General features: G+C 33.0%; 1 protein-coding gene across 1 annotated transcript; it reads right to left on the bottom strand.

The window, feature by feature from the left end:
• Positions 1-3,504: 3,504 nt before the first annotated feature.
• On the bottom strand, positions 3,505-7,143 carry LOC127128832 (probably inactive leucine-rich repeat receptor-like protein kinase At3g28040). Its single transcript, XM_051058197.1, has 2 exons — positions 5,433-7,143; positions 3,505-5,269 (listed from the first exon to the last, which is right to left on the bottom strand). The coding sequence occupies exons 1-2, from the start codon at positions 6,917-6,919 to the stop codon at positions 3,781-3,783; spliced, it is 2,976 nt and encodes a 991-aa protein (XP_050914154.1). The 5' UTR covers positions 6,920-7,143; the 3' UTR covers positions 3,505-3,780.
• Positions 7,144-24,727: the final 17,584 nt, after the last annotated feature.

Raw genomic sequence — 24,727 nt, 5'->3', positions numbered from 1 at the left:
TATCACGAACCAGGGAACATAGAACATTACAAAAACCTGGCCGAATGAACCGACCTGCTATGATACCACTATGTATCTTCCTAACAACCCCAATGTGAAATAATACGAATTAAAAATAACTATGCACATAGGGTGTCACACAAACACAACACAAATCTGCTTCGTAACATGGGTTAGATAAAGCATATAATAATTCAAACATTTTTCACCATATACTTGCCTTAACATAGGCTCATTGCAGCAGAAAATAAATAAAATAAAGTAACTCAACACATGATTAAGTCTCATAATACATTCTTCTAAGCAGCTACTCATTTACCTTCCCATCTGTACCCCAAGAAGGAGCGCATAACCACACAAACAACAAATGGGCGAGAATACACTCAAAATATATAATGGTGCAAAGGAATGCCAATGTAGCCTAAGTAAACATCAACAATCACAGATTTCATTCACACAATTTCAACACAATTCATTCACATTAACCACATAAGTATTCTCAACCACCAATATCAGCATGATCATTCAATTACATATTCAAACAATGGATGCAATGTACTTAGCACCATAACTCTACATGTATGCAATACCATTACAGACAACACATGCCCATCTCGCCTCTGAATCCACACTATCGGACCATAGCACACCAATTTTCTAATAACACCTTAAGTAACGCTTCACTGATTCCCATCTAGATCCAATTACTCTCTCCTGAATCCACACCATCAGACCAAAGGATAGCAAAGTTGGACCGGAGCCCGTACACCATGATGCATAATTTTCAACAACGTGCAATATTACCAAAATTGTCACCATATAATCACCATAATTATACATAACATTATTCTCAATACACCACAATTGATTAATGCTACAATAAATAATAACCAACACCAAAATACTTCCAAACAGTGGCCAAACAATTGCTAAATCACAACACAACCTCAAAAATCAGAATCGACAACTTAATTCCATGCAACTGAGAAAATTAAGCTCACTATGACAGCATGACAGGTTGCCCGTCTCTAGGGTGACGCTCGTCATCTGCTTTAAATCACCAAATCATTAACATCATGACGTCTTTCCCACAAAAATGCACCTAGGGACCATGATGCTCTACCCGTTAGGGACTTTAAAGTCGTGATGACCTGGTCGTCATGAGGGTAACACCAATCACACTGAACCCGAAGGCAGAAACTACATTTTTGCCATGGAGTTCAATTGAGAACTTCGATTTTCTCTTTCGAGCCCTCAAATCGATCAACAAATTTAGGGAAAATAATATCTAGCACCAATGCATCATTTCTCTATCAGTTAACATGTATTTTCTTTGATTAATCATGGTTTCTAGATGTTTATTCTCAAAATCACCACACATATAAACACCAACTCATACTATCTTTACTAACAAGAACACACAATTTCCATGGTAAATCAGTACACGAAATTCATGTAGTATAACACATAAATCATGCTACCACAAAATTCAATTCATATTCATCAATCATTCATCGAAAGGGAGAAAATTAGGGAAAAACCTAACAGGATTAAGTATTTCCCTCTACCCAATCATGCATTCAACATCATATTGTGATTAATCCCCCTTACTTTGGATTTTCCAGCAAAAGCACCTTCAAGCTTTAACAATGGAGGTTCTCCTAAGCCCTTGTTCTCCTAGCCTCTTCTCCTCCAAATCTGTTTTTCACGTACTAATTCCAAAACCATATACTAACTCCTTTCTATCATAAACTAATTTTCCTCAACTAATGATTCCTACAAAGCCCTTACTTATTCCTTTAGCCACTAAAATACTCTTCTTGACTATAATATTATTTTAATAATAATAATAATATTCCTCATTATTCTCTAGTATTTTTAATTTTATTATTTAATTAAATAATTAGAACTATGTTGCATCCACCAAAATATCATATACGAATACTAACCATCTAAACACCGTCTAAATGCCTATATAATTCAATTTAAACAATTAAATATACGTAAATTCAATCAAATAAATAAATTAGAAAAATAAGGTGTTACATTTACCTAGTTCGGTGAAACTACACCTATGTCTGGGGTACTGATTACACAACCAAAGAAAGGAAATTCACTATTAGTAGTTTAGTACATTTAGACTTACAAGTAACAACAAACCATATGTTGTTCAATGCATATTCCTAACCCTACCCAATGAATTTCTATTTAGAGCATCCCCCTAAATATGAGAACCTACTCACTTTATTCTCTGCAACAATCTCAGTGATAGGGGCAAACAACCCCTAAACCCTAGTGATCAACTTCAATCTTCACAAGATAAAGAATGTTGGAAATTACAACTCAACTAGACAAACCTTCTATGTCAAGTTATTGAAACATAGAGGTGTACATAAACAATGTTGGTTACAACTCAACTAGACAAACCTTTTATGCCAAATTACTGAAATATATAGTTGTACATAAAGATTCAACACTAATCCTATTAGGGCATTGACGTGAATACACGATAGAAAACCTAGATACTCTAAGATCTTCAATGAGAGTGTTTGCTTTACAGTGTAGGTTTGAGCTCTTTATATAGAAATGTAAATCTTGGCTTTTCTATTTGGATAATATATTTGAATTTGTCCAGAATTGATGCAGAATCTATCAGATATTTGATTTTCTCTTTGAATATCTCCAATAAGATATGATTTGTTTTTAATTCAAATTCAAATTTAAATCTTCATTTAATTAAACTCCATCCAGCTATCAAATAAATCATCTAATTATATTGTTAAATCAATAACAATAAAATCTTTAACAAATCTTCTATAGAATACACTTTAGAATGCAACATTCTAACGCCTGTTGCACAAGGCCCATATGTCGTACCAACATGGTGGAGCGTCGCGCCCAACATGTGTCCTTTCTGCAGCTTCATACAACTTTAGCAAGCTAGATCAATCTTGTACACTTGGACACTTCTCCTAGTTGTTGTTTTGATAAAATACAACCAATTTAAAGGATCAATCCAATAGAAAAAACACAATGCGTTCGAGAATGAGCACTACATTGTTAGAATTTTAATTTGGAAGGATCAAGCCATTAATAAATAAAGAAACCACAACTTCAATCACATCATCTTTAATAATATCCCAATAAATTTGAAATAAATTAAGCTCTTGAACTATTAGAACCAAGAACACTATCACTACTCATGGCAAATAGTGCATCATGCATTCAATGAGACATGTCATACTAGTAAACATAAAATTCATTTGGTCATCCATAATATTGAGGATCACACCTCTATCAATCCATTATCATAATAATCATTATCAACATTAAAAATATAATTGAAATGAGTAACAAACTAATTTTCAATCTTAAAAGAATTAGTAATAAGTTCATCACCAATAGTAAGAAAAGACAGACTCTTAGTGACTAACTTTACATTAAAAAGACAAATGATATTTTTTAAACTTTAAATTACAATTATGGAAGTGTACAATCAGAGTATATAAATCCAGGGAACAATACACTCATTATAGTAAATTGATAAAATAGAAAATCATAGTTGAGAATTACATATTTATACTCAATGAACTATAATTCACAAACTAAATTATGCATGAGAGTTAAAAAAAAAATACATAACAAGAAGTAAAAGAGAATAAAAAAAGACAATAATCTTGATAGCAAAGAAGACTTTATGTACTCATCATAGTTCTAAACGTTTGCGACCGCAATTTAAAACCATCGAAGCTAACTAGACATAGACTCATACGAATCGCGTTAAAACACTTCCATCCTTTGAGGAACCGGAGTTTTAATGACCTGCAATATTTGCACAACTTCGGCCATCGTCGGCCGGCTAGACGGTATTTGCGATGTACACACCATTGCCAGCTTCAAAACCGGCAAAACCTCGTCCTCAGGATACTCATTCATCAAACTTGGATCCACACACTCCAAAACATTACCATGTTCAAGCAAAACCCTCACATGATCATTCAATATCAACACATTGTCTTCGCCGTACTCCACCGGCCTCCTACCCGTCACTAACTCGAGTATCATCACGCCAAAACCGTACACGTCGCATTTCTCGTTGACCCTTAAGCTCTGACAGGCTAATTCAGGCGCCACGTAACCTAACGCACTTTGAAACCTGTTGCTCATCACATGCTTGTCTAGCTTTGTTAAAAGCCTGGCTAACCCGAAATCGGATATCTTCGCGTTGAAGTTCTCGTCGAGTAAGATGTTGCTTGGTTTTATGTTGTAGTGAATGATTGGTGGCCGGAATGAATGGTGCAAATGCGCGAGTCCCTTCGCTGTTCCGAGTAAAATCTTGAATCGGTTAGGCCAAGAAAGTGAAGGACTCGAAGGAAGCTTTTCGTGTAACTTGGATTGCAAGTTACCGTGTGGTGCGAATTCGGATACTAAAAGCTGAAGTTGAGGAGTCCAATAGTATCCTTTCAATGCTATCAAATTCGGGTGTCTGGCTTTGCCTAGAATTCTAACTTCTCTGTCGAAATCTTCCGGAAATTGAAGTATGTTTGACGAGACGAGCTTCTTGATTGCGACATTCCTTCCTTGTTGCGATCCTAACGGAATTTTATAAACTGTTCCAAACACTCCTTCGCCAATCTCAGATGCCTTGCTGAGCAAGTTTTCCGGATTAGTGATCCAATCTTGCGAGGATTGAGAATCAAAAAGAACGAGTTTACCTGTGGGTGGTAATGCTCCCGATTTTGAAGAACTCGAACACATACTTTCCAAATTATTCTCCACAAACGCTAGCTTTCTCCTTACCGAAGCGTTAAGAAGACTAATAGCAATAACTCCTAATACAATCACAAACGAAGCCGCAATTGCTATAATCGCCGAAATACTAAGGAACCTGTGGTGATGAATCGAACCGCTTGACTCAGACGATTCGTTTCTCGGTGTTCGAGGATTCATTTGGTTGTCAAAGCCATGTGGATCAAGAACTAGAGGTTTCGGTACATCCATTTTACACGGACCTTTCAACAAGGGCGAGCAAAGACCGTAGTTTCCTTCCAAAGAACTTTTGTCTAAGTTTTGAAATATGCTACCGACCGGAAGCCTTCCGGTGAGGCTGTTGTGTGATATGTTCACAGCAAGAAGACTCTGAAGCTTTCCGAGCTCCATCGGTAGCTCTCCGCTAAGTTCATTGAATTCCAAGTTGAGGATTTTGAGCTTATTTAGATTTGAAATCGACTTCGGGATTGAACCTGTCAAATTATTGAATGACAAACTCCTGCATAAAAACAGATAGAAGTTAGTGTCTAATTGGATTGACTTATTTGAAAGAGCTTATGGAAACAGCTTATGACATTGTACATAGGCTGTTTTTGGCTTATTCATAAGCACTTATACGAAAAGCGCTTATGCTCTAGAGTTTGAGAAATAGATGAACTTACAACAAGTAAAGAGATGAGCAATTCCCAATATCTTCTGGAATAGAGCCCTTCAATGAATTTCCATCCAGCTGAAGAACATCCAAATTTCCCGAATCACATATATCCTCCGGAATCGAACCATACAACGCGCAATTACGCAGATCCAAAACCTCTAGATTCTGAAGTAGACCGAATTCAGGCGGAATCTGAGAATCAAGATCATTCCAAGAAAAATTCAAGTATCTCAGCTTCGAAAGCAGCCCGATTTCTGCAGGAACATTCCCTTTTAGACGATTCACCGAAAGATCCAGCTTCGTAAGAGTTTCTAACAACCTGTTCGATCCAGCCGGAACCGAACCGATTAGTCCATTACGCGAAAAATCGATTTCCTCTAACCCTAATCCAAACAAGCCCTCAGGTATAGTACCATTCAAACCATTCCCTCTAAGATAAACCTTAGATAACTTCAAGCATGCAACCAATGACAAAGGAATGTTTCCATAGAATTGATTATTAGATAAGTCCAAAACTTCCAAACTTATCAAGTTACCAATCCATTGAGGAAATTCACCAAATAAGTGATTATCTGAAACCCTAAAATATCTCAAATAGCTTAATCTCCCAAATGATTCAGGCAATTCCCCACTAAACTGATTATTACCAAAATCAATTCTATCCAAATGAACACAAAACCCAATATCCTTTGGTAAATTACCTGAAAAGTGATTATTCTGAAGCAACAACTCTTTCAAGTTATGCAAACTTGAAACTCCATCAACCAAGTTTCCAGATAAAGCATTGTTTGACAGATCCAAATTCCTAAGCCTATTCAATAACCAAACCCTAGCAAAATCAACATTTCCACTAAAGTGATTATTCGAAAAATCAACACTATTCACCAAAGAACACTTAGATATTGTACTAGGAATCTGTCCTTCAAACAAGTTCATAGCGAAAGAAACGCGCCGAAGGAAAGAACAATTCGCGAAAAAACCATCATACATTTGTCCCGCGAATGAATTATAGGATAGATCGATGAATCGCATCGAGCTCATATCGATGAACGAGTTAGGTAATTCACCATAGATTGAATTGTGACTAAGGTTAAGAGTTTGAAGTGTGCTTGAAAGTTTGAGTGAAGGACTAATAGTTCCACTCAAATTGTTATGAGAAAGTTGCAACACTTCTAAGTGTTGCAACTTTTCAAGTCCTCTTCCAATTTTACCTGATAAGTTCAAACCATCTAGAGAAAGTTCAGAAACTCTCCCGTTTTCTTTATTGCATTTCACGTATCGCCATGAACATGGATTGATATCATCTTCATTCCATGACGAGAGGGAAGATGAAGGGTCATCGAGATCGGATTTGAACACCATTAGGCCGAGTACATCGTCGTTTAATTGAATGTTTATGTTATCGTTGTTTGCGAAGCAAGTTTGGAGATTGGAGAGTGATGAGATTAGAAGTATTGTGAAAAGTGTTAAGGAAATGTGGTGGGAAGTCTTCATTGTTGTTGTGATGATGTTCTTTGAGGTTTGATTCTCTTACTATGTTTGGTTTTTTTGATATGATTATGGTTTTGTTGTTTCTTGTTTTGTTTGTTGAGGATGTTGTATGAGTTGTGGAAAATGTAATGAATGGTAGATGTTATGTTATGTTAGATTACCTCATTGAAAATGATGTTACTTGTGTGTTCACGAGATGAAGAGATGAATTAGGGTAAGTTTCAAATTTTTGAATTAGTTTTATATGATTTTTTTCCATCTTATATTAATTTTCTCCTTTTCTCAAAATTCAGACAAGAATTCACATGTTTTTGTCATATAAGAATGGAGTAATTCAACACAAGAATTATCGATGTCAGTCGACGGTCTGACGGAATCCGAACCTAAAACTTAAAGAGAAGTTAATAGTCGGGTCTATAGATGCTAAAATCTAAATCGATATAATTAAAAAATAAACAAATTTATCTAAAATATCGAAAATCGCAAAAAATCGAATAATTTTAGATATATTTAAATTCTTTTTTATAAAAATTGTTCAGATCAAATCGAATTACATTCGTATTTAATACTTAATTATTTTTTATTAGTATGATATATTAAGTTAATTTATTATTCATTTATATTTAATTTATTTTAATATAATTTATTTGTTTTTAATAATTCATTTGTTTAGAATATAATCCATCATTCTCATCTTATAAGTTTAGTTTTTAATATACTATAAGCTATATATTCTTTAAATATATTATTTTATAGTATTTCTATAACACTAATACAATAGAGAAGGTATAAGATTCTTAGACAAAATTGGTGGATTAATTTACTATATTAGGGTAAGAAATGATAGGCCATTGAGAAAGCAAATAATAGGTGAATATGGTAATAATGGTAATGTTAGTGAAGTCCGTGATCATATTATGTGATCCACAATTACTCCAACAAACAAACATGACATAGGTAACGACAAAAGTGCCACCATATTACAACTTACAAGGTTTTTGTCTTGTCTTGGAAACTATTGCTACTTGTGACTTTCAAATGTGTTTTTGTGTACATGTTATGTTAAAGTACTTTTTACTATATTGTCATAATTATTTTTCAAAATTATATTATTGATTATGATGCTTTCATTGAAGAGGATCTAATAGTGTTCTGGCATTGATGCTGTCTTTTTCAATGGGAAGATAATAATGCACAAAAAATGTTATTTTAATTTTGTTATATTTAAATATTCTTTTAGTAGAATTGATTCGGTCTATTTAGTGTTCTTTTGTTACTTGGTTTTTCTTAATTTAAAATGGAGTGAATAGGATTTTCTATTAATAATCGAATATGTTTTAATTATAATTGTATAAACTAATTTCTCGAAGTGAAAATGGAAGACCGGATATTGGAAGAGAAACTGCCTAAAATACCTGGAAGATAAGAAGAATGGAGTAGAGACTTCAACTTCAGGTATTTTTGTTATTGAAATTAATTTATCTACTTCTGCATCATGAGTATTAGATACTGAATGCGGTTCTCACATTTGTACCAATGTGCAGGGGTTAAAAAGGAGTAGAGATTTGACAAAAGGTGAAGTTGACCTACGAGTTGACAATGAAGCAAAGGTTGCTGCTTTAGCCGTAGGAACTTATGTATTGACTTTATCTAGTGGTTTAATAATTCAGTTAGAGAACTGTTATTATGTACCTACAATTAGCAGGAATATTATTTCCGTTTCTTGTTTGGACAAGTTTGGTTTTTCATTTATAATAAAGAATAATTGTTGCTCAATTTATTTGAATGATATATTCTATGCTACTGCACAAATGAAGAATGAACTATATGTCTTTGATCTTGAAATGCCTATTTATATCATTAATACTAAAAGGATGAAACGTAATGAGTTAAATCCAACTTACCTTTGGCATTGTCGATTAGGCCACATAAATGAGAAACACATTTCCAAACTCCATAAAGATGGACTCTTGGACTCTTTTGATTATGAATCATATGAGACATGCAGATCTTGTTTAATTAATGTATGTGGACCACTGAACATACCAGTCAGAGGAGGTTTTCAGTATTTCATCACATTTACTGATGATTTCAGTAGATATGGTTATGTGTATTTAATGAAACACAAATCAGAGTCCTTTGAAAAGTTCAAGGAATTCAAGAATGAAGTACAAAACCAACTAGGTAAGAATATTAAAACTCTTCGATCAGATCGAGGTGGTGAGTATTTAAGCATAGAGTTTGATGACCATCTGAAAGAGTGTGGGATCCTATCCCAACTTACTCCTCCTGGAACACCCCAATGGAATGGTGTATCTGAGAGAAGAAATCGAACCCTGTTAGACATGGTCCGATCCATGATGAGTCACGCCGATCTTCCAAACTCCTTTTAGGGACATGCACTATTGATAGAAGCTTACACACGTAACCGTGTTCCATCCAAAAAGATTGAGAAGACACCATATGAGATTTGGAGTGGTAAGAAACCACATATATCTTACATGAAGATTTGGGGTTGCGAAGTTTATGTGAAACGACAAATTTCAACTAAGCTTGAGCCCAAATCTGACAAATGCTTATTTGTGGGGTATCCTAAAGAAACAAGAGGGTATTACTTCTACAATCCTTCTGAGGGCAAAGTGTTTATCGCTCAAACTGGAGTTTTCTTAGAAAAGGATTTTATTTCCAAAGGAATCAGTGGAAGGAAAGTAGAGCTTAAAGAAATTCAAGAATCACAAAGCATTGATACACCCATGGAGGAATTAGAGCAGGAAACACAAGTAGTTGTGGAAGAGCAACCTAGTCAAGTAGAACAAGACCAACATAGGTCAAGTAGGATACGTCACTCACCTGAGAGATATGGATATCTCATAACTGATCAAGGTGATGCTTTACTCATGGATCAAGATGAGCCTGTGACCTACCAAGAGGTCATAACTGGTCCCGAGTCTGAGAAGTGGCTAGAAGCCATGAAATTTGAAATAGATTCCATGTACACAAACCAAGTTTGGACCTTGGTAGAGCCTCCTGTAGGAGTTAATCCTATAGGATGCAAGTGGGTCTTCAAAAAGAAGACTGACATGGATGGTAAGGTACATACCTATAAGGCAAGACTGGTTGCAAAAGGATATAAACAAATTCATGAGGTTGACTATGATGAAACCTTTTCACCAGTTGCAATGCTTAAATCAGTTCGGATTTTACTTGTTATCGCTGCATATCATGATTATGAAATATGGCAGATGGATGTCAAAACTGCTTTCCTTAATGTGAATCTTCTTGAGGATGTGTACATGACACAACCTGAAGATTTGACATACCAGAAGAAGCCCAATAGATATGTAAGTTACAAAGATCAATCTATGGATTGAAGCAAGCTTCTAGAAGCTGGAATCTTTGTTTTGATGAAACAGTAAAACAATATGGATTCATCAAGAACGAAGATGAGCCTTGTGTCTACAAGAAGGTTAGTGGGAGCATGATCGTTTTCTTGGTATTATATGTAGATGACATATTACTCATTGGAAACGATGTCCCTGCCCTGCAACAAGTAAAGTCTTGGTTGGGGAAATGCTTTTCTATGAAGGACCTAGGTGAAGCAGCCTATATATTAGGAATCATAATCTATAGAGATAGATCACAAAAACTGCTTGGCCTAAGTCAGAGTACATACATAGACAAAGTGCTGAGACGCTTTAATATGCATGATTCCAAGAAAGGATTCATACCTATGCAACATGACCTGTGTCTATCAAAAACACAATCCCATTCAACTATGGAAGAAAGGGATCGCATGAATAAGATTCCATATGCATCTGCAATAGGATCTATCATGTATGCCATGTTATGTACTCGACCAGATGTCTCGTATGCTTTAAGTGTAACGAGTAGGTACCAATCTGATCCTGGTGATGCTCATTGGGCAGCTGTCAAGAATATCCTTAAGTATCTGAGAAGGACTAAGGACTCATTCTTGATATATGGAGGCCAGGAAGAGCTGGCTGTAATTGGATACACCGATGCTAGCTTCCAGACAGATAATGATGACTTTAGATCGCAATTTGGTTATGTGTTTTTCTTAAACGGTGGTGCTGTAAGCTGGAAAAGTTCAAAGCAAGATACAATGACTGATTCTACAACCGAGGCCGAGTATATTGCTGCCTAAAGTGCAGCAAAGGAAGCTGTTTGGATCAAAAAGTTCATTAGTGAACTTGGCATAATTCCTAGCATTGTGGATCCCATTGGTCTCTATTGGGATAAGAATGGTGCTATCGCACAAGCTAAAGAGCCTAGATCTCACAAACGATCCAAACACATACTTAGGCGTTATCACCTCATTCGAGAGATAATAGATAGAGGAGATGTGAAAATATGAAGAGTACCTACGCTTGACAATATTGTTGACCCACTGACAAAGCCTCTTGCGCAGCAGAAACATGATGGACATACTAGATCTATGGGCATTAGGGGTATGTCTGATTGGCTCTAGTGCTAGTGGGAGATTGTTGGTGTAAGCCCTAGAGGCCAATACTTTTGGTACTTGTATCGAATTATTTATTAATAATAAAAGGCTTTTTCTTTATTATGTTTGTTTAATAAAGTCCCTAGAATAGCTAGTCCATTTAATGTATCAAGTGTGACTTAATCATGAGATCACATTAAACATAGGGACATTATTCTTAAAGTATCCGTAGTCGAGCTTTATTGTGAAGTGGGATAACATTAAAGCATTAAGACTATTATGTATATAGACTGATGATCACATCTCATGGATCATGGATAAGGGGTTATCAAGTCTTAAACATAGGTATGAATATTAAGAGTAATATTTATACGGGATTGATCCGCTATGAGAATACTATATAGAATGTTATGCAAAGTGTCATAAGTTATTCTCATGGTGATAATGATGTATACCACCCTTTGACCTAAAACCACTATGGACCCTAAATGTAGAGTCGAGTGCTTTATTGCTGATCAAACATTGTCCGTAACTGGATGACCATAAAGACAGTTGATGGATACTCCACGAAGCATGCTAAGGGACATGAGTGACCTAGATGGAATTTGCCCATCCTGCGTAACAGGATAAATGTCTATGGGCCCAATATTGAACTGGACAAGGATGACACGGTCTATGCCTTGTGTTCAATATAGACATAAGGGCAAAAGGGTAATTGTACACATAAGTATTATCACAAAAGGATTTGTCAGATCACATGATATTTTCGTGTCTTGGGTAGCAGGGTTGTGTTGCTAGATACCGCTCACTGTTTATTATGTTAAATACGTGATTTAATGTAATTGCCAATTCCACGAAAACCTACAGGGTCACACACAAAAGGACGGATTAATGAGAGATAGAGTAACTAAGGAATACCGTAATGTATGGTGCACTTAAGTGAATTGTAGAACATCGTAAGGTACGGTGTACTTAAGTAGAATACGAAATATGGTAAGGTACTATGCGCTTAAGTGATTTTGGCATATTATAAGATATGGGCCACATACACTTGAGTGGGCTTTTTAGCTTGCAGCCCACACAAGTGGTTCTATAAATAGAACCCTTGTGTAGAAGCATTTGAGCAGTTGCAATTTCATTTCTCTCTCTCTCTCTCTCTCTCTCTCTCTCTCTCTCTCACTCACTCACTCAAAACCTTCATTCGTAGCGGCTAGCACTGAGATTGAAGGAATCCGTTCGTGTGGACTGAGTAGAGGCGTTGTCATCGTTCAACGTTTGTGATCGCTCCGTAGATCTGCATCAAAGGTTTCAATCGTCACAAGAGGTAACAATTCTATCACTGATCATGCCCATTCGTAAGGATCACTAAAGGAGAAAATTTTAAATTGCGCTGCGTTTTGGATCGCTCTTCTCCTTCAACAAGTCCATATGAATCAATTGGAGTGGCCTTGTAGTTGTCACCATATTCTTTGGTTTGAAGGAGACTTTTGTTTGATTTCCCTTTTGACATACATCATACAAAACCTATATTAGATAAATTTTATCTTGGATAATCCAACAACAAGGTCATGCCTGACTAGTTTATTCAAATGTTCCATATGAATATGTGATATTCTTTTGTGACAAAACCATGCAACATTATTACTTACAACAAGACACTTAAATTTCAAAGATAAGTCACCCAATGATATCATGAAGATATTGTTGATCATTTTTTCAATAAGATTTACTTAATGAGTGATTTCATCTTCTATAATGAATTGATTATTGTTAAAGTTGATTTTGAGTCCTTTGTCACAAAGTTGACTTATACTAATGAGATTATGCTTCAAGCCTTCGACATAGATAACATCATCAATTATTATAAAGGAATGAGTTCCAACTTTTCCAATACCAAGAATCTTTCCTCTGTTGCTCTCCTCATATGCAATATATCCTTCTGACTTTAGAACAATAGATGAAAATTTTGCCTTGTCTCCAGTCACGTGCTTGAAGCAACCACTATCTAGATACCACATGTTGGTAGTGGTCTTCAAGCATACCTTAAAAATAAATTAAACTTTGTTAGGTACCCAATGTGCTTTGGGTCCTTGTTAGTTAAATCCATTCTCAACCTAAACATGTTCACCATATGAAACACCATAGTTTCTTGTGTAGAGAGGATTAGGGGTATGACCTTTTGTGTTGCAATAAAAACATGTAGGTTTATAAACATGATGTGCATATGAATTATTTTTATCATAAGAATTATTAGAATAATTTCTATTGTAAGAATTATTTCTAATATTAGAATAATTTCTACCATAAGAATTATTTCTAACATTTGAATAATTTCTACTGTAAGAATTATTTCTAACATTAGATCTTTTGGGAGGATTTACAACATGTACTTTCTTTGGTTCTACATTGTTGGATGTTGTGATAGATTTAACAAATATTGGTTTGCTTGTGCTTGGTTTATCAAAATTAGAAAATCCAAACTCATTTTTGTTATTTGAATACCATTGTCTACTAAGCACATCTTGTAAACCAATTTGACCTTTTTCATATTTTTTGATAACTTGGTTTAGTTCAACAGTTTTAGATTCATGTTCTTGACATTGCTTAGATGCAATTTTTTTGACCTTTTCTAATTCCACACTTGCGTCATTAGCCTTTCTTTCTAGAGATAAATTAATTTCTTTTGTTTTACACAAGTTCTAGAAAGTATCAAGCATTCCTCATGTAATTCATGAAATGCATTTTGTAATTCCTCGTATGAAGGTTTATCATTTAATTCATAATCAATAACCTCTTGTTCATCATCAAAATGGTGTGACGCTATTAATGTGAAGTTTGCACATTCTTCATTTTTCGAGTTGGAAGATGAACTTACTTCATTATCATCTCAAGCAATGCATGTCTTCTTTGATTTGAATTCTTTCTTTTCTTTGTGGCTACTTTTCTTTGAAATATTTGGGTAATTTGATTTCATGTGACATTGCTTCGTGCATCCGAAACACGTGAAGATCCGGTTCAATGTTGAAACCTCTTTTTTCTTGAAGAACTTTCTTATTTTACCAAATCTAAAAGTCTTGTCATTTTGAAGAAACTTTCCAAACTTTTTCACAAGAAGGGTGATGTTTTTATCTTCATCTGGATTCTCTTCTTCCATTGTTTAACTTGATTCAACTCTTAAGGAAATTCTTTTAGGTTTCTTCTATTACTCTTCATTCTTTTATAATCTTCAAAGTTCTATCTCATGTTTTAGGAGTTTGCCGAATAATGTTGCATAAGACATTTTGGAGAGACTTTTCTTTTTCGAAATTACCATCACATTTGGTTGACATGCCCTTGTGAATGATCTAAGGACTTTGAGATTTAATTCGTCATTCATAAAGGTTTTTCCAAGAGCTATCAAGTGATTTGTTAAGTGTGAGAATTTCTTTCTCAAATCTAGGATTGTTTCTCCAGGATGCATTCTAAACATCTCGTATTTTTGTGATACAGTGTTTAGTTTTGATCTCTTTACTTCTATCGTTTCTTCATAAGTCACTTCCAAAGTATCCAAAAATTCTTTTTTGTTTTACAATTAGAAACACGAAAGATTTCAACCATACATAGGGCCGATGCAAGAGTGTTCTTTGCCTTTTTGTCAAATAACACTTTCTTGTTGTCATCGTCCATCAAAGATCATTTTACCTTTACTTATTCTACTTTGTTAATGACCATTGTAAGAAAGTATGGACCATTTCAACAACATCTCATACTTCTTCTTGTGCTTCTAGATACATTCACATGCAAATTTTTGTAGAAGTCGTATTATTCAACGATGAAACATGAAGGTTTGTTTATACTTATACCATATGCTTGAAACGGTTATGCGGAAGCAACCTTTCTTGATCAAGGAGCAAGTTACCTTAACCTGCTCTGATACCAAGTGTAAGTATATAGTTAAACCTAAGAGGGAGGGGGTGAATTGGGTTTTAAGACTTTTTCGGTTACTTTATAGATGTTATCGTTCTTTATATTTTTCCGGAAAGTTATGATAAACAAATGAATGAAAAATGCAGGAAAAATAGAGTGTAGTAAAGAAAATGAGACAAAATATATTATGGTTCCCCTTTTCAAACAATGGCAGTCCAGTCCCTCCACATCCCGTGAATGATTTCACTATGTTAGAAATTGTACAGCCTCACACCAAGACTCTCTTCAAATCTTAAAACAATCAAGAAAGCACACCATTTTCTGATTTTACAACACATAGAGAAATAACCCTATTTTTTCCTAACTTTTCTTGTTACCACAAACTTGGTAAACAAGTTATAGTATACTGATACAGATAATTGAGCACATATGAATTTTGGAGTACAAATGAATTTTGATTATTCACAAAGTTCTAACTTAGTTTTATCTTTCAATATAACAATTCAAAAATATAAATTCTAAGTGCTCAAGAAACTTTTCTATGATGAATGAAAATTATGTAGTAAAGTTTCTAAGAGTTTTTGCAAATGAATAAATGAATTGATCTAAAATATTTGATGAAAGAAGTGAATTGTAATTTGAAAGTTTCTTGTTATAAATACATTACAAGATGCCTTTAAAAAGAGTGACAATGTTTGGAAAATGATCATGAGAATTTGCAAAGTTTTGGAAATGGCATCATGATCATATGCAATGAAGGGGTATGCCACTGTTTCAGAATTTTCAAGATGCTACTGGTGTCAATCGATTGGTCTAGGATGACAATTGATTGTTGCTCATCGAACGTTCAAAAAATTAGTAAAATGAACTAGATCAATCAAATGCTTGATCACCTCAAACGATTGTTATTAAAAATATTACACTGATCAATCCATTTCTTGATCCCCTCAATAAATTGTCACTTGTATGTTTTTCAAATTTTGCGTGGCAGCAATTTAAGTCAAACGGTTGTAGCCTTTGATCAATGACTACTTTTCATAAAAAACTTGAATTTTTGCTAAGTTAAAGATGCAACTTGAAAGTATTTGATGCAAAAATGTTAGGAATGATTTAGATGAAAATGTTTAAGAACCTAAAACTTTCCATGAATATAAGAGCTTGATCAATCCATTGTCATGAAACTTTAATCCTTTGTCTTGAGACTTCCTTAAGATATCTTTTCCTTCTTTTCATCTATTTTGAATGGAAATATATGTATATATATATATATATATATATATATATATATATATATATATATATATATATATATATATATATATATATATATATATATATATATATATATATATATATATATATATATATATATATATATATATAAGGTGAGAAAAACTTCTCACGAAACAAGAAACAAAGCACAAGAAGTGCCCCTAAAGATAAAGAAAAAACAAGAGGAACAAAGAAACACAAACAAACCTAAAAAAACAACAAAAGTGAAAATGAAAAAAAAACACAGTTGCAACAGAACTACATCGAAAATTTCAGGCTAGAGCTCAAACCAACTAGATCTACCCTCAACTAAAACAGATTCCTAGATCAAGGAACCAAAAAACCACCACCACACTTAGGAAACAAGACAAACACTTAAATCTATTGATGAAGAAACATGATAGGATTCTGAAGCCAATCCATGAAGGTGCATGAATCCATTCCCAACCTACCCGAAAACCATTTCCTTTTTTTCATTGATTTGTCTTCATCAAAATAACATCTAATCACAAGCCCGTCTTCACTGTTCCCGGAGGAACAAACTCAAGAGGGGGACAACTTGATCATCTACTAGATGATCAATTATGTTCACTTTAAAGTTTTGAGTTAATTAGACAGACCTTATAAAATTTAAATACTTTGGAGGATAGCGTTTGACTGATTGTACCAGCAAGTACCAGAGCAAGTCACCATAATGTACGATTAAATGATACTATAATAGCATTAGCATATTACCAAAATGCTTATGATTACCTGTTAGATGAATATTTTATTTTGTTTTAGAAGAAAATGATCATTTTAGAATCATCCTACTCTTTAAGGAGATGATATTATGAAGAATTCATTAGAATTGATCTACATAAGCAACCTATTTTAGACAATAAAACTCTTATGTTACATTGTATTAACACCAAAACTAAAACACATAACACTGTTCTTCAAATTAATCTTGGTTCAACAATCTCTCTTTATAAAAAAACAAACAATCATATTTTACTAAATAATTTTACATTTTCAACCGATGATAAAATATTCCAAATGATTTTATATATATATATATATATATATATATATATATATATATATATCATGGGATTAAAAAATAACAAGGATAAAAAGGTATTTATTTGGTGTATCCTATAGTTTTTAAATTTTTTTAATTACATTTAGATTTATCAATAAATTTGATGTAATTTGCGGATTTATTGGTAGATGTACATGTAGATATATATGTGGATTTTTTTTTTAAAATTTTTTTGTCAGCAGATATATTCGACAGTTGAATCTCCGAATAACCGAGAAAAAAATAGGTATATTAAAAAATATGAAGGAAGGTTAATTAGTATGGTATTAAAATTTAAAAAGTTGATTATTTAATAAAATTTTCTCACAACTACATCATATCACAAACAACCTTGATCTATTAATCAAAAGACCAAACAATCATCTGAATAGGTGACAACATGATGCTTAATGAACTGCATGCTTAAATGTTTTTGTGTATTACTCTTTCTATATTATGAGTTTTAGTTATGCAATTGATTTTGATGCGCAAAGTTTTTTTATCGATTGCAAATGATAAACTACTTGAAAAAAAACAGCAATAAAATATTTAATATTTTAGTTAAAAATGATTTCAATTAATATGTTTAATCAACACATTTCAATTGACAAATACTTACACAATATTATATTAAACACTTAAACAAAAATATTGAGTTAAGAATTAAATCAGATAATTTTTGAGCTTACAAGAAAATTAAAGTCGAAGTTGATATAATTTAATAGTTATTCTTGTAAAGATTAAGTTTGAATCTTTGTATGAAAAATTTAAGGTATTGTCATTTGGACAAGGATATTCTTTAGTGGTTGTAATCAATTTTAGTTATATTATTTTGTTTTTTCTCAACTTCATATTCAACCCTTAAATATTCACATTGGTTGATTTCAGCCCCTTTCAAATCTTGAAGAACTTCAAACCTAAAAATGTAGAAATCTCAATCAAGGTATGAAAATTAATAATTATTTTCATTCATTCTTTTTGCAAATGAATCCTGTAAACTACACAAGTCTTGATCACTCGATGTTATTAGATATCATATTCTAAATCTGTTAGAATTTTCAACCATATCAAAAGATCAAACAACTTTTAATGGATAAATGTGATGAACTAAATTTAGAGAGAAATATGAGTGTTCTGTCAATAAGTTAGTTAGTTTTATATAAGAAGAAGAATGAAATAAAATCTATTAAGTTAGCAATAAAAACTGAAAGAAAAAAATAAAAATAAACTCTCGATTATATATGTTAATTGTTAGAAAAAATCATATATTTACTCTCAGATTAATAATTGGGGTGAATAGATGAAAATGTGTTATTAAAAAGACTTTTTCAACTAATAAAAATTCCTTATTTTTTTAAAATATAATTTTTTAAAATTTCACATAATTTTATTTTAAATCTGTACTATTTTTGAAACAATATATCCAATACATATTTTGTGAAACATAACTATATATACATTATACATTATGAAAATTTATTAATGCACCGTATATATTACTTAAGCATGTGAGAAAATACTAAAATGTCATTAGATTCTGGAGATGTATCTCCGGACACACCAAATTCTAATTTAAAGTTAAAATATTTCGGAGATGCATCCTTTGAAGGTATTAGAGCTTAAATCGCACTAGAACCCTTCTCTTTTCTCATTTCTATAAAAACTCAAAACTTTATCAAACTCTCAATTTTTTTTCCATCAACCAAGTACAAAATCAAACAACTAAGCTCAAAGGATCTTCAATCAACATCAAGGACATCAGAGACATCATCCAACACTGAAGCAAAGTCTAAATTTGTAAGTTTTTTTATGTTTCGATAAGTTTTTGTGTAAATGAGTAGAAAATGATTATTTAGGCAAGAAATGAGTAGGAAATGCAATAATGTTAGTTTATACATATTATAAAACATGTTTGTTGGTTGAAAATCATGAACAAACCATTATTTATGGGGTTTGCACGCATGCATTGCCGCCATTGAAGGACCTGAAGAGTTGTAGAAAATTATGGAGTTGCATCTCCGGATTTTTTCAACGTTTAGTTTCCTAGTAACCGGAGATGCATCTCCAAAAATTCTCAGTCTGTTTTTAGTTTTTGATTTTCTTAATTGTAGTGTTGCTTGTACTAATTGTCTGGTTTACTTACAAACATTATGGCTGATAGACACGATAGACTAAGGCACAAGAGGACTGCATAACATGCATCAGTGCGGCAGGGAAGATGTTTCGTCTCAAGACGATGCAAAACAACACTTCGTCCTCATATGTGTGAGTAAGCTAGCGACGTTTTTCTGTGAATATTGATATGTCTATATATTCTTATGTGATGCAAACGTTCCATTTCTCCATTGTTTTGGGTAATAAGCAGTGTTTTCTGTTCGATTATGACAAAATAGCTTTCGCTAAAATCGACAAACAAACAAATATTTTCTAGCCATACTTGCGTAGCCTTGAGTTCTCCATCGCACATGGAGATACATAGGAGTGAGATTCAAAGTCTCGTCAGACACCCTAATAAAAAAACTCACCTTTTAGTCTTTCTCCTTTTTCTCTCAAAACTTTTAATAACCCGAAGAAAGCAAATCAATGTAAACTAACATTCTAATCGAAAAGCTAACTATATGGTTTCAGTTGAGTATAACATATGTGTGGGGTACTAATACCTTCCCCTCGCATAATCGACTATCAAACCTGATTTCGTTGCGACGACCATATCTTTGTCATTTTCTTTTTTTTTAATGATTTTATCGATATTTTTCCTTTTCTCTTAAAATAAATAAAATTTGATGACGACTTTATTATCACCCCGAATATATGAGCGCTCGTAGTCATTTTTGCGCCGCGTCAGTTATTAGTGTACAAACTCAAAATTTCCAAAAATCAAATAAAAAATTCCCTTACATTTCTTGCAATTTCCAATTCAAAGTAGTTTTATCTTTTCAAAAAGTTAAAAAATCTATAACCGAGTAACATACTTCCTAACTTAGTGTATTAGGGAGCAAGTGTTAATTTGTCAACTAACTTTCTTTTCCTTTTATAAAAGTTTTTATAATAAAATGTTCCTATTAAAGTAAGTATTCACCATATTACTACTTATAGAGAATAATAGACCACAAGATATAATAAGGGTGAGACTTTCCCATTCTATCTTGATCATGTGTTTTTATTCCTTTGTGTGGGTCCTAAAGAACATGGGTTACCCGTGATGGGACCACCACCAATCACAAGATCCAAATATGATTCACGGGTTTCTTTTTGGGTCACCAACCAACCCTTCTTCTCTCTGTGTTTTGTCCTACCATTCACTTTTTTCTGTCACCCAAAAATTATATTTTAACCATAGGTGCTTGTCTTCAAAGACAACTTCAATACCTCAATATTTTAACAGAAATTTCAATTTATGAGTTTAACTATAGATGATCTAAAACTTTGAGTCCATCAAAACCAAATTGTTAAAATTTATATTAGTAGTTTAAATATATAAAAGTGAATATTTTAAAAATGCTTAGCGTAGTTTAGGAAGTATTAACTTACTACTCCACACTTATATTTTTGGTGCCTCCCTAATTTCATAATTTCATAATTGCTCCTAACACATTTTTATACAAATTTTTTTGATTTATCATTAAATTTTTAATAGGATATTTATAATTTTCAGTATATTGAAATTTCTAAAATTTCCATTAATTTATAATATTATCGAAAATGTTAAAAGTATCGTGTTATATAGGAGCAAAAACTAATAGGCTAATGTATGAGGTTTTTTAAATCTTATTAGAGAAAATCCAAGAAGTGCCTATTCCTGTTCACTTTTGAAAACTAAAATTGACTCTTATGACACAAAAAATGACTCAAAGTCATATATGGATGTTCATAAGGTGCAATTTTTTTTAAGGATTTAAAATATGTAGCTCATAAATGAATTGCAGGGTTTCCTACAAGGTCCATCATAGCTTTGAAGACCTTGCGATCTATTTTGTTGCCTAATTTTCTGTAAACATCGAGAAGTCTTTCTCTGTAACACTTATTTGATGTCTAACGCTGATTAGCTGAGTCTTTGAAGATCTATCTAACCCAGTTCAACAATATCACCCTCAAACTAACAGAATCAAATAAAAATATATTTTTCATGGCCTTAGAGAAATGTTTGAGCTCGATAACTTTCACTAAGATATGAGAAGTTTGGAAATATGTGCTTTCAGGTATAATCAAGAAATGATCCAATAATGTGAATCTTATGGATAGAAAGATACAAGTCAACAAACAATTGTTTTGTTTTGATGATGCATGGTTTTAATGTTGACTGTTTGGTTTTTATGATGACAAAACTCGAAGTCAAGAAATTTCTAAATTTAGTACAAGTGATCAAAGATGCACATGGTTGATCAAACTATTATTTCGAATCAAGTTAAAAAAAATTGGTGAACACAATAGTCCAACGACTCTCAAATGGAGACTTAGGGTTTATGATGACGGTCGACTTAAACTTTTAACATCTCAAATGATGGTAACTAACACAAAAATATCTCAAGCCTCATCGAGAAGACTAGAGGATCTTATGTGATGCTAAATACTTGAAGCTTCAGAGTGCGAAAGAGAGAAAATATGAAAGCTTACTTGATCATATTCGTTTGAGTGAACAATGTTTTGTAAAAAACACAAGGGTACTTTTGGAAGTATTATGGATAAATCACACATATACTTAAAACAGAGAGAAGCCTCTCTCTTTTTTAAATAACCAAAAAAATGTTTTTGGAGCCTAACTAGTTGAGTAGAGGATTCTTTGCTTGATTAGGAAAATATTTTTCAAATTGTCTAATCGATTATATTTATAGCCTAATCGATTAGATAAAGCCTAATTGAAGTTTCTTGATTAAATATTGGTAATGGTTCTCTGTCTAAAGCTTTCATTTTAGGAAAAAATAATTGATTATTTGCACTGTCTAATTAATTAGCTAATCGATTAGATATTTATTTGGCTCATGGATTATTTCCAAACTTACATCATTTCTTGGCCTATAAATAGAGAGCTTATCTATCATTTCAAGCCATCCAGAAAACGTGAAAAAATCTCACTCTATGATTCTGGGTGAGTACATTATTGTAAATTTAATAAGAGTCGACTATTTTATCTTGAGCAAATTATTCAACCTTAGGAAATGATTATTTTGATTTGGAGTTAAACCAATGAAAAAACTCTTGTTTGTATTAGGGGGATTTGTCAAAGTCTTCATCCGGTTCGTGAGCTTCGTCATTGAATAAAAAATCTTTCTTGGATTTGTGAAGGTCAATTAGTGAAAAATGTTCACAACAGTTATTGAGCTCAGTCTTATTAAAATATGTATTTGTTCGAGATCAGCCTGATGTAAAATCTCACTCGATTTCTGAGTTCAGCTCGATGTAAAAGCTTAGTTGGTTCGAGATTAGCCAGGTGTAAAATCTCAGTTCAGATCGTGGTCAGCCAATATCAAACCTGATTTCAATTCAAATGATAGCCAACTCAAAACTCAGTCTTGGTTTGAGATCAACCTGTGCAAATTCTTTGTTTGATTAGAAGACAATCCACATCAAACATGTTCGTTGTTTGGTGAAAAGACTAACTACTTCAAACCATGTTCGTTGTTTGGTTAGAAGTCAGCCTAAAACTTCAGTTCCTTGTATAAGGGAGTTCATGGGATTAACCTTCTAAAATCTCTGAAGGAATAATGGATACTCTCAAGATCAATGTTTGGGGAGAGGATCATGTCACTTATTTAAGACCGAACCTCTATAAATCTCTGGTGTCATCTCGATTCCCTTATCTCTTTATTTTCCACTTAACTTCTTTATTTTAATTTTCCGCTGCATAATTATTCAATTTTTTTTTGATAAAATGTTTTTAAACTTTGATTTTGAAAATGATTTTGTTTTAAATCAACGATTTTCAAACCTCCACAATTCACCTTCCTCTCTTGTGTATGAAGTCACATGTTCAACAAGAAGTACATTGAGACCGAGGAGATTTCTCAAGAAAATGGATCATGGGAGATGTGAGACAGAGACTGAACAAATCAGAGCCAAATAAAATGGGGGATGAAAGAGATAGGAGAAGATTAAGTATCAAGAAACGCTCAATTATGGCAAGGAGTTTAGCCATAACACGAGCGTCATTTAGAAGATATCATACTCATGGGTCAATATGTTCATGCTAGCCATTTTCAACTTGGTTATACCTTATGGGTGACTTGAAAGATGTCCCACATTTATTTTGCATAATTACAATGTAAAACACTAAAAATACTCATCAATTCCTAAGGCAATAATGATGATAATTTTTTCTTTTAAGTTGTACTTCACTTAATCTTTATCTTCTTTGGTCCATATATCTCTAGACTTATTTTCCACAGCACCATCAACTAGATGTGTAGGAACAACATGACCATTTTTTACAACAGTCTATATATCACAATCCATCATGTCTAAAAAGATTTTCATCTTGTTTTTTCGATAAGCATACCCTTCTTCATTGAAGGATGTGGGTCTATTTAGTGAACCCTTTTAAGTCATTCGTACCTCCCAAGATGATTAGTATTATAATAAAATTTGGTCTCTGATGCCATTTGTTGAACAAATGACTTCAAACACAAGAGGGGGTGAATTATGATATTTGGTTTTTAAATTTTTTATTTATAAAAATGATTGATTTTAAGAAGATTAATTTTAAGAAAATGGTATAATCAAAGATTAAGTAGAAGAAAAGATAAATGATAGAAAAATAAATAGATACGGTAAGAAAGATCACACCAGAGATTATCCTAGTTTGACCTTAAACCATGTGATCTACTCCAGTCCCCAAGAGTTTCCTCTTGAGATTTATACTATCAACAACTTGAAATTTTACACAGGTTCATCCCAATAACCTTACACCAAGATTTTTACAGGTTTAGCTTACAAACTTCATGTCTATTACAATAGCACAAGAGGAGTAAGCTCCTGAATACACAATTCACCATAATAATAGAAAAATACAACTCTCAGATGAACGTTTTCAGTCTCTCATCACTAAGGCAATTTCTAGAGAATAAAAGTGATAACAGAACGAGGATTGGAATAGAATAGTGGATAGTTAGAA

The sequence above is a fragment of the Lathyrus oleraceus genome, chromosome 3, assembly GCF_024323335.1.
Source record: "Lathyrus oleraceus cultivar Zhongwan6 chromosome 3, CAAS_Psat_ZW6_1.0, whole genome shotgun sequence".
Classification (NCBI taxonomy): Eukaryota; Viridiplantae; Streptophyta; class Magnoliopsida; order Fabales; family Fabaceae; genus Lathyrus; species Lathyrus oleraceus.
Note: the sequence above shows the minus strand (reverse complement) of the source record. Positions and strands in the feature narration are given on the sequence as shown.

Excerpts from the sequence above, each read along its gene's own strand:
- LOC127128832 (XM_051058197.1), bottom strand. The coding sequence starts at position 6,919 with ATGAAGACTTCCCACCACATTTCCTTAACACTTTTCACAATACTTCTA. Across the intron at positions 5,270-5,432 it reads TGCTCATCTCTTTACTTGTT|GAGTTTGTCATTCAATAATT; the intron begins GTAAGTTCATCT and ends GTTTTTATGCAG.